This window comes from Atractosteus spatula, chromosome 7, assembly GCF_055471065.1.
Source record: "Atractosteus spatula isolate fAtrSpa1 chromosome 7, fAtrSpa1.hap1, whole genome shotgun sequence".
NCBI lineage: Eukaryota > Metazoa > Chordata > Actinopteri > Semionotiformes > Lepisosteidae > Atractosteus > Atractosteus spatula.
Genome location: NC_142712.1, coordinates 42287380 through 42301797, shown reverse-complemented (window position 1 = coordinate 42301797; position 14418 = coordinate 42287380). Strand labels below are relative to the sequence as shown.

Here is a 14418-nt window from a genome sequence, read left to right as displayed (position 1 = left end):
TTTTCTGACTCGGTGTCATTATTCTTAACAACTGAATTTCCAGCTACCTTCAATCATATCATTTTTAGTTGCAGTGTAAACATTTAAATACATTAATAATTTAATCATTTTAAATACATTATAAAAATACATTTATAAAGAATTACCAACTGTTTTGACCCTCTGTACAAACTTACGCCTTCCAGTCATTCAAGACTGGTTTCAGAAGATTGGAGCCATGTACAGTATACTCATTGCCTGTGTGGTTTTGGCCTGTGGCACAAATAAAATCAAACTGCTCCACCTGGAGTTCTGGAGAACATGGCAAAACAGACAAATTAATAAATATGTAATTCTATTAGTTTAATATAATATCCATGCAATCTATTTTATATGATGTGAGGCACAGTAACATGGTTAATAACGCCACTGCCTCTCTGTTAGAGTGTTTGCTTCCAGCTGTGACAGAAGCTCTGCCCCAGGCTTGAAACAAACCCATAACCCAAGATCTGTTAAGATGCATGCTAACTACCACACCACTGACTCCCTGTCAGATAAATATATGGTAAAATGAATTGGACATAGGAGCCTGACACCTGTCTTCTCATGTCACCACAGTTGGCCTGTGGCCTAGCAGAAACTCTCCAGCACTGTCCCCTTCAGAATAGTGAAATAGGTGAATGTGCACTTTAAACATCTCTGACAAATGCCAATTTGCATGTAGTTCTGAATTCACAAGTGATTTACTGTGATAAATTGCTGGTCACAATTGTTTGTGTGTGCAAGACTGAGTGCATGACAATCTTTTCACCATATGGACTGGGTACATGACACAACAATGCTATTTCAGAGAGTCTTAAATAAAATTATGAAATATCATACATTATATATTATAATATTATACTTATAAATAAATAACAAATATTTAGGACTGTTAACAAAGCAAGAACAGAAAACAGCAGCTGCAAGGATGGCAAAAACTCACAGCAAACAAGCAGCTCAAAAGTAGAACACTAACACGCCCCTGTCTGGTAGCTACATCTTGCTTATCCTGCATGGCCTGATGCCAACGGTCACAGAGAAGATTACAGCTATACAAACAGGGATACAAGAAGAGAATTCCACCTCTTCCTTCAATTAGATGTGGGAGGATGACAGATCTGTTGCTTCTCTGAAACACTGACATGGTTGCTGACTGATGCTACAGTACATGGTGACATGGGCTTGCCGACTGGGGCATGCCCATCTGGAATGTGCTCTGGGAGGTGCTTGCTTCTGAAGAAACATCTTGACAAGGAAACAAAAATACCCTCCAGCTTCCAAATATTACGATAAACATTTCTCATTCTGTTAAAGAAAGTTCCTGATTTTGTTGAAATGGTTTTACAACTCTAAGCCCCCGGTTTTTCCACAACACTCTTATAGAACCCCTCCAGGACTAGCTCTCCGCTGGCTGAAATACACTCTCTACTTGGAAATCTAATATTAACAATAATGAGGGTGGGGGAAAAAAAACTATTAAGCACAACGCAATTGTTAAAAGTTCTTGACAGAGAGAACGGTGGACCTGAAAAAGAAGTTATTGTGAACACTGGGACTTTGCCGTTTGCTTATAACGAACGGTGAGTGCCTGAACAACAATCTCCAACGCTGCCTTTGTACAAGGCTAAGAATTTGTCAGTATTGCGCACTTATGTATGTATATACACAATATTATAATAATTTTAAAAAGTACAAAAAATTAAGTTATGCTAGTTTTTTCACTGTCAGAATTGTGTAATTGCATAAATCACCATTTCTCATTGTTGTAAAAACTCCAAACAGCTGCAAACCCCAAAATGTCCCAGCAGGCAAACTTGACAGTGACAGAGATTCCTGGATTTTCTGCTAACTGGTCCTTCCCATCACCTGGAAGGATGCTACTTCCTTTTGTGAATTCAGACAGGTGAGTACTCTTGGATGCTGAGCACTGTCAAAACTCCACCCTATAAAAAGCCCACAGAAGGAGTATGGACAGAGCAACTGGAGAACCAGACTCCTGTCACACACCTCACACACAGCAAGGTAAGACACTTTACTGCACTGTAGCCATACAATCTAATTCAGCTACTGTGCTGAAATATCTGTCTCATGTTGTTTTTCAGGGACGGTAATTAGAAATTCTCAAGAGCTCGCACACTGACATCTGTATAATGAAATAGAGCTGTTGAATATAATGCTTTGTATTTAAGCACTTTTTTTCAAATAGCACAGAAGCACAGAATATTGAACTGCCTTTAATTTAATTTTGCAGCTGTCAAAAACTTGTGTGTGACCTTTTGGAAAAGAAATGCATTATATACTGTATGAGACAAGGTACAGCAAATATACTGTAATTAAGGCTGGTATCCAAGCAATCACTCAAGAACATTTTGAATGGCATGAGGATATAATAAAAGTACGATGTCCTGAATATCTCTACATGAGGCTTTCTGCTAGTAATTTAAAATGTGTGAAAGAAATTTTCTTATTTGCACTCCCCAAATTAAATGAATTATGACTTAAATGATCACATTTGTTTTGAATTTACCTGTTCCTTATAAAGCAGTCCAATGTTACCTGTTCCTTACAGTGCAGACTGATATTACCTGTGCCTTAGTGTGCAGTCTGATGTCACCTGTGCCTTAGTGTGCAGTCTGATGTTACCTGTGCCTTAGTGTGCAGTCTGATGTTACCTGTATCTTAGTGTGCAGTCTGATGTTACCTGTGTCTTAGTGTGCAGTCTGATGTCACCTGTGCCTTAGTGTGCAGTCTGATGTTACCTGTATCTTAGTGTGCAGTCTGATGTTACCTGTTCCTTAGTGTGCAGTCTGACGTCACCTGTGCCTTAGTGTGCAGTCTGATGTTACCTGTTCCTTAGTGTGCAGTCTGATGTCACCTGTGCCTTAGTGTGCAGTCTGATGTTACCTGTATCTTAGTGTGCAGTCTGATGTCACCTGTGCCTTAGTGTGCAGTCTGATGTTACCTGTGCCTTAGTGTGCAGTCTGATGTTACCTGTATCTTAGTGTGCAGACTGATGTCACCTGTGCCTTAGTGTGCAGTCTGACGTCACCTGTGCCTTAGTGTGCAGTCTGATGTTACCTGTATCTTAGTGTGCAGTCTGATGTTACCTGTGCCTTAGTGTGCAGTCTGATGTTACCTGTATCTTAGTGTGCAGTCTGATGTTACCTGTGTCTTAGTGTGCAGTCTGATGTCACCTGTGCCTTAGTGTGCAGTCTGATGTTACCTGTATCTTAGTGTGCAGTATGATGTCACCTGTGCCTTAGTGTGCAGTCTGATGTTACCTGTATCTTAGTGTGCAGTCTGATGTTACCTGTGTCTTAGTGTGCAGTCTGATGTCACCTGTGCCTTAGTGTGCAGTCTGATGTTACCTGTATCTTAGTGTGCAGTCTGATGTTACCTGTGTTTTAGTGCGCAGTCTGATGTTACCTGTGCCTTAGTGTGCAGTCTGATCTCAACTGTGCCTTAGTGTGCAGTCTGATGTTACCTGTGTTTTAGTGCGCAGTCTGATGTTACCTGTATCTTAGTGTGCAGTCTGATGTTACCTGTGTCTTAGTGTGCAGTCTGATGTCACCTGTGCCTTAGTGTGCAGTCTGATGTTACCTGTATCTTAGTGTGCAGTCTGATGTCACCTGTGCCTTAGTGTGCAGTCTGATGTTACCTGTATCTTAGTGTGCAGTCTGATGTCACCTGTGCCTTAGTGTGCAGTCTGATGTTACCTGTATCTTAGTGTGCAGTCTGACGTCACCTGTGCCTTAGTGTGCAGTCTGATGTTACCTGTATCTTAGTGTGCAGTCTGACGTCACCTGTGCCTTAGTGTGCAGTCTGATGTTGCCTGTGTTTTAGTGTGCAGTCTGATGTTACCTGTATCTTAGTGTGCAGTCTGATGTTACCTGTGTCTTAGTGTGCAGTCTGATGTTACCTGTATCTTAGTGTGCAGTCTGATGTTACCTGTGTTTTAGTGTGCAGTCTGATGTTACCTGTTCCTTAGTGTGCAGTCTGATGTTACCTGTGTTTTAGTGTGCAGTCTGATGTTACCTGTTCCTTAGTGTGCAGTCTGATGTTACCTGTGTCTTAGTGTGCAGTCTGATGTCACCTGTGCCTTAGTGTGCAGTCTGATGTCACCTGTATCTTAGTGCGCAGTCTGATGTCACCTGTGTTTTAGTGCGCAGTCTGATGTTACCTGTGTCTTAGTGTGCAGTCTGATGTTACCTGTATCTTAGTGTGCAGTCTGATCTCAACTGTGCCTTAGTGTGCAGTCTGATGTCACCTGTGCCTTAGTGTGCAGTCTGATGTCACCTGTGTTTTAGTGCGCAGTCTGATGTTACCTGTATCTTAGTGTGCAGTCTGATGTCACCTGTGCCTTAGTGCGCAGTCTGATGTTACCTGTATCTTAGTGTGCAGTCTGATGTCACCTGTGCCTTAGTGCGCAGTCTGATGTTACCTGTGCCTTAGTGCGCAGTCTGATGTCACCTGTGTCTTAGTGTGCAGTCTGATGTCACCTGTGCCTTAGTGCGCAGTCTGATGTTACCTGTATCTTAGTGTGCAGTCTGATGTCACCTGTGCCTTAGTGCGCAGTCTGATGTTACCTGTGCCTAAGTGCGCAGTCTGATGTCACCTGTGTCTTAGTGTGCAGTCTGATGTCACCTGTGCCTTAGTGCGCAGTCTGATGTTACCTGTGCCTTAGTGCGCAGTCTGATGTCACCTGTATCTTAGTGTGCAGTCTGATGTTACCTGTGTTTTAGTGTGCAGTCTGATGTTACCTGTGCCTTAGTGTGCAGTCTGATGTTACCTGTATCTTAGTGTGCAGTCTGATCTCAACTGTGCCTTAGTGTGCAGTCTGATGTCACCTTTGTCTTAGTGTGCAGTCTGATGTCACCTGTGTTTTAGTGTGCAGTCTGATGTCACCTGTATCTTAGTGTGCAGTCTGATGTCACCTGTGCCTTAGTGTGCAGTCTGATGTTACCTGTGTCTTAGTGTGCAGTCTGATGTTACCTGTGTCTTAGTGTGCAGTCTGATGTCACCTGTGTTTTAGTGTGCAGTCTGATGTTACCTGTATCTTAGTGTGCAGTCTGATGTCACCTGTGCCTTAGTGTGCAGTCTGATGTTACCTGTATCTTAGTGTGCAGTCTGATGTCACCTGTGTTTTAGTGTGCAGTCTGATGTTACCTGTGTCTTAGTGCGCAGTCTGATGTCACCTGTGTCTTAGTGTGCAGTCTGATGTCACCTGTGCCTTAGTGTGCAGTCTGATGTCACCTGTATCTTAGTGCGCAGTCTGATGTCACCTGTGTTTTAGTGTGCAGTCTGATGTTACCTGTGTCTTAGTGTGCAGTCTGATGTTACCTGTATCTTAGTGTGCAGTCTGATCTCAACTGTGCCTTAGTGTGCAGTCTGATGTCACCTGTGCCTTAGTGTGCAGTCTGATGTCACCTGTGTTTTAGTGCGCAGTCTGATGTTACCTGTATCTTAGTGTGCAGTCTGATGTCACCTGTGCCTTAGTGCGCAGTCTGATGTTACCTGTATCTTAGTGTGCAGTCTGATGTCACCTGTGCCTTAGTGCGCAGTCTGATGTTACCTGTGCCTTAGTGCGCAGTCTGATGTCACCTGTGTCTTAGTGTGCAGTCTGATGTCACCTGTGCCTTAGTGCGCAGTCTGATGTTACCTGTATCTTAGTGTGCAGTCTGATGTCACCTGTGCCTTAGTGCGCAGTCTGATGTTACCTGTGCCTTAGTGCGCAGTCTGATGTCACCTGTGTCTTAGTGTGCAGTCTGATGTCACCTGTGCCTTAGTGCGCAGTCTGATGTTACCTGTGCCTTAGTGCGCAGTCTGATGTCACCTGTATCTTAGTGTGCAGTCTGATGTTACCTGTGTTTTAGTGTGCAGTCTGATGTTACCTGTGCCTTAGTGTGCAGTCTGATGTTACCTGTATCTTAGTGTGCAGTCTGATCTCAACTGTGCCTTAGTGTGCAGTCTGATGTCACCTGTGTCTTAGTGTGCAGTCTGATGTCACCTGTGTTTTAGTGTGCAGTCTGATGTCACCTGTATCTTAGTGTGCAGTCTGATGTCACCTGTGCCTTAGTGTGCAGTCTGATGTCACCTGTGTCTTAGTGTGCAGTCTGATGTTACCTGTGCCTTAGTGTGCAGTCTGATGTCACCTGTGCCTTAGTGTGCAGTCTGATGTTACCTGTATCTTAGTGTGCAGTCTGATGTTACCTGTGCCTTAGTGTGCAGTCTGATGTCACCTGTGTCTTAGTGTGCAGTCTGATGTCACCTGTGTCTTAGTGTGCAGTCTGATGTTACCTGTGCCTTAGTGTGCAGTCTGATGTCACCTGTGCCTTAGTGTGCAGTCTGATGTTACCTGTATCTTAGTGTGCAGTCTGATGTCACCTGTGCCTTAGTGTGCAGTCTGATGTTACCTGTATCTTAGTGTGCAGTCTGACGTCACCTGTATCTTAGTGTGCAGTCTGATGTCACCTGTGCCTTAGTGTGCAGTCTGATGTTACCTGTATCTTAGTGTGCAGTCTGATGTCACCTGTGCCTTAGTGTGCAGTCTGATGTTACCTGTGCCTTAGTGTGCAGTCTGATGTTACCTGTGTCTTAGTGTGCAGTCTGACGTCACCTGTATCTTAGTGTGCAGTCTGATGTTACCTGTGTCTTAGTGTGCAGTCTGATGTTACCTGTGTCTTAGTGTGCAGTCTGATGTTACCTGTATCTTAGTGTGCAGTCTGATGTCACCTGTGCCTTAGTGTGCAGTCTGATGTTACCTGTGCCTTAGTGTGCAGTCTGACGTCACCTGTGTCTTAGTGTGCAGTCTGACGTCACCTGTATCTTAGTGTGCAGTCTGATGTCACCTGTATCTTAGTGTGCAGTCTGATGTTACCTGTGCCTTAGTGTGCAGTCTGATGTCACCTGTGTCTTAGTGTGCAGTCTGATGTTACCTGTGCCTTAGTGTGCAGTCTGATGTCACCTGTGCCTTAGTGTGCAGTCTGATGTTACCTGTATCTTAGTGTGCAGTCTGATGTCACCTGTGCCTTAGTGTGCAGTCTGATGTTACCTGTATCTTAGTGTGCAGTCTGACGTCACCTGTATCTTAGTGTGCAGTCTGATGTCACCTGTGCCTTAGTGCGCAGTCTGATGTCACCTGTATCTTAGTGTGCAGTCTGATGTTACCTGTGTTTTAGTGTGCAGTCTGATGTCACCTGTGCCTTAGTGTGCAGTCTGATGTTACCTGTATCTTAGTGTGCAGTCTGATGTCACCTGTGCCTTAGTGTGCAGTCTGATGTTACCTGTATCTTAGTGTGCAGTCTGACGTCACCTGTATCTTAGTGTGCAGTCTGATGTTACCTGTGCCTTAGTGCGCAGTCTGATGTCACCTGTATCTTAGTGTGCAGTCTGATGTTACCTGTGTTTTAGTGTGCAGTCTGATGTTACCTGTGCCTTAGTGTGCAGTCTGATGTTACCTGTATCTTAGTGTGCAGTCTGATCTCAACTGTGCCTTAGTGTGCAGTCTGATGTCACCTGTGTCTTAGTGTGCAGTCTGATGTCACCTGTGTTTTAGTGTGCAGTCTGATGTCACCTGTATCTTAGTGTGCAGTCTGATGTCACCTGTGCCTTAGTGTGCAGTCTGATGTCACCTGTGTCTTAGTGTGCAGTCTGATGTTACCTGTGCCTTAGTGTGCAGTCTGATGTCACCTGTGCCTTAGTGTGCAGTCTGATGTTACCTGTGCCTTAGTGTGCAGTCTGATGTTACCTGTGCCTTAGTGTGCAGTCTGATGTTACCTGTGTCTTAGTGTGCAGTCTGACGTCACCTGTATCTTAGTGTGCAGTCTGATGTTACCTGTATCTTAGTGTGCAGTCTGATGTTACCTGTATCTTAGTGTGCAGTCTGATGTCACCTGTGCCTTAGTGTGCAGTCTGATGTTACCTGTGCCTTAGTGTGCAGTCTGATGTTACCTGTGTCTTAGTGTGCAGTCTGACGTCACCTGTATCTTAGTGTGCAGTCTGATGTTACCTGTGTCTTAGTGTGCAGTCTGATGTTACCTGTGTCTTAGTGTGCAGTCTGATGTTACCTGTGTCTTAGTGTGCAGTCTGACGTCACCTGTGTCTTAGTGTGCAGTCTGATGTTACCTGTATCTTAGTGTGCAGTCTGATGTTACCTGTATCTTAGTGTGCAGTCTGATGTCACCTGTGCCTTAGTGTGCAGTCTGATGTTACCTGTATCTTAGTGTGCAGTCTGATGTCACCTGTGTCTTAGTGTGCAGTCTGACGTCACCTGTATCTTAGTGTGCAGTCTGATGTTACCTGTATCTTAGTGTGCAGTCTGATGTCACCTGTGCCTTAGTGTGCAGTCTGACGTCACCTGTATCTTAGTGTGCAGTCTGATGTTACCTGTATCTTAGTGTGCAGTCTGACGTCACCTGTATCTTAGTGTGCAGTCTGATGTTACCTGTATCTTAGTGTGCAGTCTGATGTTACCTGTATCTTAGTGTGCAGTCTGACGTCACCTGTATCTTAGTGTGCAGTCTGATGTCACCTGTGCCTTAGTGTGCAGTCTGATGTCACCTGTGTCTTAGTGCGCAGTCTGATGTCACCCGTGCCTTAGTGTGCAGTCTGATGTTACCTGTGTTTTAGTGCGCAGTCTGATGTCACCTGTGTCTTAGTGCGCAGTCTGATGTCACCTGTGTCTTAGTGCGCAGTCTGATGTCACCTGTGCCTTAGTGTGCAGTCTGATGTCACCTGTGTCTTAGTGTGCAGTCTGATGTTACCTGTGTCTTAGTGCGCAGTCTGATGTCACCTGTGTCTTAGTGCGCAGTCTGACGTTACCTGTTCCTTAGTGTGCAGTCTGATGTCACCTGTATCTTAGTGTGCAGTCTGATGTCACCTGTATCTTAGTGTGCAGTCTGATGTCACCTGTGTCTTAGTGCGCAGTCTGATGTCACCCGTGCCTTAGTGTGCAGTCTGATGTTACCTGTGTTTTAGTGCGCAGTCTGATGTTACCTGTATCTTAGTGTGCAGTCTGATGTTACCTGTGCCTTAGTGTGCAGTCTGATGTTACCTGTGTCTTAGTGCGCAGTCTGATGTCACCTGTGTCTTAGTGCGCAGTCTGATGTCACCTGTTCCTTCCAGGCCGCACATAAGTGCAGAAATGAGGACCAGTGTCTTCGCATCCTGCTTGTTGTCCACAGTTCTGCTGGCAGTGTCTATCCCATCTGCTGCAGGACACAGACTTCGCTTGGGCAGCTGTGCCATCAACATTCAGGTCCATGAGCTGAGAGAATACTTCAACGAGATCCGACAAACTGTTGTAAGCCAAAAAGAAACCCTTACAGCTTGCCTCAATGCTCCTCTTTTACAGAAACATAGGGCTCTACAAAAACGAAATCACCTATTCTAAACATCATAGAAGATATACAAGATCTTTCATACAAAACACTGTTCAAAGACAGAGCTCCATATTTCCGTGACTTGCAGGCAAGGTATACTGACATTATGTCGGGTGCATCAGTGGCATTGCTCTTCTCTCCTCCCACACCCCTGAAGACGATTTACTATTTACTCAGAAGTCTTTGCTGCCTTAGAAAGCTCATCATGACAAGCACCTTACAGTCACATTTCCACCCCTTTCTTGAAAAGTCTGCAGCCAGTAGAACAATTTACTGTTGAGGCAACTCTGCCCGAGTCTCTGCTAAGGAGAATTATAAGGTATATTGTAATGTTGCATAACTACCAGTCTGACAGGATCATTTGGGCTAAGATAAACTAGGTCAAAATTGGTCTCTTCCATCAAGCACCAAAAACTCTTACTTCAGAAGTAAAATGAAGGCCCTGTTGCATGACGTCAAGACTGAAAGATCTGATGACATAAAAGTTTGTTTAGGGTTGAAAATTCATCCAGAGTCATGGCACACACCTGGGACATGTTACCAAGCCATGAGGACAGTTGAGGACTTGAGAACAGTTTCCTAGGATCTTTCAAAACAGGGCTGCTCAAGATCCAAACAGAATGAGCAGGACAGGGCAAACCTTAAGTTTCAAATGTGAAACTTGACAGCACTTTTCAAACATTTATGTTTAATTTTAATGTCATATTTAAAAATGTAATTCTTTATTGAACCACATTAATCAGTTACCTAGAGCCATCCCCTCCCCACCTTACACAACAGGACATTTGCATGAGTAACCAGAGTAGGGGGATTAGAACCCAAAACCCCTCTGGGCCACAGCCCTAACCACTGCTCCATGGTGCTGCCGGCACGTTCTGACGTGTGTGCTTGTGTTGACAGGTCAAGGAAGATGACCACATGGGTGTCAGGCTACTGATGGAGCAGACAATGAATGTGCAGGTATTCACATCATTTGCCATATGAAGTAAAATGTAAAAACTAAAAGCGGATAATTTTTCCTTTCTTCTTCTGCATTATATTCCAGCTGCATAATTTAGAACTGGCAAGAGAAACACTTGCTGAACTAGCTTCTTTCCTTACGCTCTTGTTTCGAAGTTTTCACACAGCCTGGCTGAGAATACACACATAGATGAAAGGCACATTTCTGAGAAAAGGCCAGCCCTGATAAGAGCAATCATACCGCGTGATAATAATGTTCAGTGCACATCCATCTTGAAACCAGCATGTTGCAATTTGTTATAATGTATGGATAAGCAGTACTCCAAGTACAATGTAGGGGTCAAAAGGGATCCAGTGTGCAAAGGTAGCAAGGAGGCAGGTGTGTTATGCTGGCGAAGGTGATGTGAGGTCCTGTTTCCCCCCAGCCCGCCGAGAGCTGCTGCTTCCTGCGCCATCTGCTGCGGTTCTACGTGGAGAACGTGTTCAGCCACTACAGCGCCAGCAGTTCTCAGGTGCGCCGGAGGACCAGCAGCCTGGCCAACTCCTTCCTGAGCATCAAGAGGGACCTGCGCCAGTGTGTGAGTGTGCCCCTCGAGCAAAAGCACAGAACGTCACAGAGATCTGCCCCACAGTAGCACGCAACTGCCTGCAGCTGAAGGGACAGCAAGTAGAAGAACAGGGCCAAGCCTCATGGCAAACTGCAAAACCTGCCATACATTTCCATCACACCTCAAGATAACCACGAAGCCATTTGAACGCTTGCTGCAGTTCTGAAACGAATATAAAACCGCAAAAGAGTCATACTGGTTTTTAACACTAGGATGCAGTATCTGTGAATTTCCTTAGGTCATTGTGCACGCAAGCTGTAAATCTTCACCTGTGCACATGTTGAAACCCTCACACAGCACTTGAAGACGCTCACAGGACTCAGACAAGCTCTGCTGTGTTCTGGTTTTGTGTTTCTGACATTCCTAGTGATTAGCTGTGCATGAAGATCATGGTTTTCTTGCTTTCCACTTGTAGCACACTCACAAGCACTGCCAGTGTGAGGAGGAGACCCAGCTGAAAATTGAAACCATCCAGACTGCCTTTGACAAGGTAAGCTGTCACCCTACTCACCTCAAATACAACCATGTATACTTGCATAAACAGTATTTAAGTAAATGTCTGATATGAAACAGAAAAATTCAATGTAAAACATTGGAGGATGAGGGATGGGAACTAATGTGAAACAGTTTCTCTTAAAACACAAGTGACAGACTTTCCCAGAACTAAGCCTTAGTGGTCAGTCTTGAGTTTGGTATTCAATTCTTTCTGGTAAGTTCAAAACAAAAGACTTAAACACAAATGTTAGCTAAGGTTCATTCCAGATGAAGCCTGATAAACTTGGAATATCTTAAAGAATAGATCTACCAGATTCAAGAACTTTAAGCTTGAGAACTCACTTTGTAGTCTGGATGAGCAGAAAGCAGAGAGAGCCATTCTCTGTTCAGACAGGACAAGAGTGGTCTCTGTCCTCCACAAAAGATAACAATTTGCCTACTGTTGTGATACAGCTGAATACCAAGGTTGCATCAGTGAAGGCCATCGGAGAGCTGGACTTCCTGCTGGACTGGCTGGAGAAGTTCCACCACAATTGAGAGGATCGGGCATCTGAGCTACAGCTCTGACCTCCACCGATGACAACATGTACGTAGGGGCTAAAATAAATCACAGATTAATATAGATTTAAACAGACCTCTAACACTGTGATCTATAGTGGATCCGGTAGGAATGTACAGTATTACATATATTATGTATTTATTAGTACCAGCATATGCACAGTTTGTCCATGACAGTGGTTTTAATATGAACATTCAGGTTGATTTTTTGCAGGAAGGATTTTGGTACCTGCAATGCCAAAGTTAGTTAGAACCCCCAATATTTAATTTAGACATATATCTGTGAGAACCTGATATAATGTCAGTAAACTGTAGATGTCTGTAACCCACTGCGTACAGAAAAATGCACAACATTTTAAGGGTAACTGGAACCCCTAATTCAGGGAGGTCATTGACACAGCTAACTAATATTATTGCAAACTTAATCCATGGATATTCAATCGCAAAATTACTTAAAATATTTATTTTAATACTTAACATATAAAACATAACATACATACTTTCAAAGGATATTAGTTCTAATGACAATAGTAAATATAAACCACTTATTTATCAAGTACATATGTATAGTATATATAATAGATACACGGTTGTTATTTATAGCAGTGATTGTGAAATAAAAACTTTTTACAGACTCAGCATAGCAGGCTTTATTTTTATATATAGATGAAAATGATATATTTATATGTTAATATAATATTTTTTTATCATCTGTATGCATGTAATGTTTTCCCATTTCAAAATGTGTGAAGCCATTTTTTTTCTATGAGGAAGAAACTTAAATGAAATCTTACCAAACAACAAATTTTACTTTGTTGTATTGTTGTTGTACAATTTTTAAAACGACTGTACCTGTTTGATATTTTGTTTTCTCTTTCATATGATGTTTTCCCAAATTAAAAATGAAAAAAAAAATGTTTATATGCAACTCGTAAATTAAAACAGATTTTTGTACCAAATTGATCCTGAATCTCTTAACTAACTCAGCTGCTGCAGATCACTTCAATAATTACACATTAGCTTGAGCAAAGGCTTGCAGTGGCCTGGACACCAGGTGCCAAGCCTGCCCACCCCTGACCTACAGTGTGTGACCATATATACCATATATAAACCCCAAGCCCATAAAGGTGCTTGTCTCACCCTGTCAAACACCTTCCCCTTGCCTCATTAAAGGGCAACATACTGGACTTGAGAGACATCATGACAGCCTCCCTTCACACCACCAGACTGGCTGCAAACGCATTGTGATCACACTTTTCAGACTGGACGCAAATCCTAACAGTGAGCTCCTATCATCCTCAATGGCGTCATGTTAAATAAAATTCTCCACAATATTTTATTGAAGGGTCAGCAAAAAAAAAAAGCAACTTCATGGTTGAGTACTTGAAAATGACTTTAAACAGCCATACAGCAGAGTATACGTACAATGTGTACATACTTTCAGTATGAAGCAAACGCATGATACTTCTTGGAAATTAAAATATTACTACATAATTAAATAAAAGAGTATTTTTACTTTAGAATAGAAGATATAAATAGCAGTATTTAAATAGATGTATAAATAAATAAAGAAAATATGTCTCAGAAGACTGATCGTTACAATGCGAGCTGGGGAATAAATTAATTTGGGTTATGTTGCAAGAAGTTTGCTGGTGCTCTAGGTGTGGTGGTGTTTCTTAATCCAGTCGAGGAGAATGTCCATCTCGCTCACAGCCTTCCCAACTGCAGCCTCTTTGTCCATCTGTGAAGAGAAATCCTGCTCAGGAAACATAGGCCATGTTGTGCTGAGCTAATGACATGAAGGTCTAAGGATGCAATTGGGCTTCAAACCACTTGGCTACAGGGGCTCAGGGGCCTGGGGGCCACTGCTTGGCCAGGTGAGCACGGCGCTGGGTACCACCCTACAGAACAAGCCAGATGGGCAATCTGTCGGCAGTGGAGATGAGGTCAGTGATGGGTGGTGAGCAGTGCTTTAAGCGATGACAGCATCTGGAATCTGGTTAACTGAACAGTTTTAACCAAACAAGGCTGTGTGCATTGGGAATCTCCTGTAGTTCTCGCACATGGTTTCAGCTGGAACTGTTACTGCAGGAGCACGGTACGACGTTGCTACTAGTAGAAATCATTGTCATCGTCAAAGTAGGAGACTCACCTCGTCAAACACGCTCCGGATGCTTTGCGTTTTGTCAGGAACCTCTTCTCCACAATCACAGTGCTCAGATACATGCTAAAAAAGAATGAGGGAGAAAAAGACACAAACACATGTAAGCCCCTGTCAAAATAAGATGCCCCTGTAGTCAACAGCCTCACTGTGTTCCACATCTGATAAGAACACATGAGCACAAGAACATAAGAAAAGGTTACAAGCCTGCTCCTAAGTCAGAAGCATTGTTTTG

At 43.4% G+C, this 14418-nt stretch overlaps 1 protein-coding gene across 1 annotated transcript; it reads left to right on the top strand.

Moving 5' to 3' along the window:
- The first annotated feature begins 2010 nt into the window (after window positions 1-2010).
- On the top strand, window positions 2011-12322 carry il20 (interleukin 20). The gene is made up of 6 exons (XM_088922174.1): window positions 2011-2043; window positions 9145-9322; window positions 10302-10361; window positions 10787-10939; window positions 11385-11459; window positions 11918-12322. Exons 2-6 carry the CDS (start codon window positions 9164-9166, stop codon window positions 11999-12001), a joined length of 531 nt encoding a protein of 176 aa, XP_088778300.1. The 5' UTR covers window positions 2011-2043; window positions 9145-9163; the 3' UTR covers window positions 12002-12322.
- Window positions 12323-14418: the final 2096 nt, after the last annotated feature.

Coding starts and splice junctions, on each gene's coding strand:
- il20 (XM_088922174.1), top strand. CDS start 9,164: ATGAGGACCAGTGTCTTCGCATCCTGCTTGTTGTCCACAGTTCTGCTG. Junction 10,362..10,786: donor AGCAGACAATGAATGTGCAG/GTATTCACATCA, acceptor GTTTCCCCCCAG/CCCGCCGAGAGCTGCTGCTT. Junction 11,460..11,917: donor TCCAGACTGCCTTTGACAAG/GTAAGCTGTCAC, acceptor GTTGTGATACAG/CTGAATACCAAGGTTGCATC.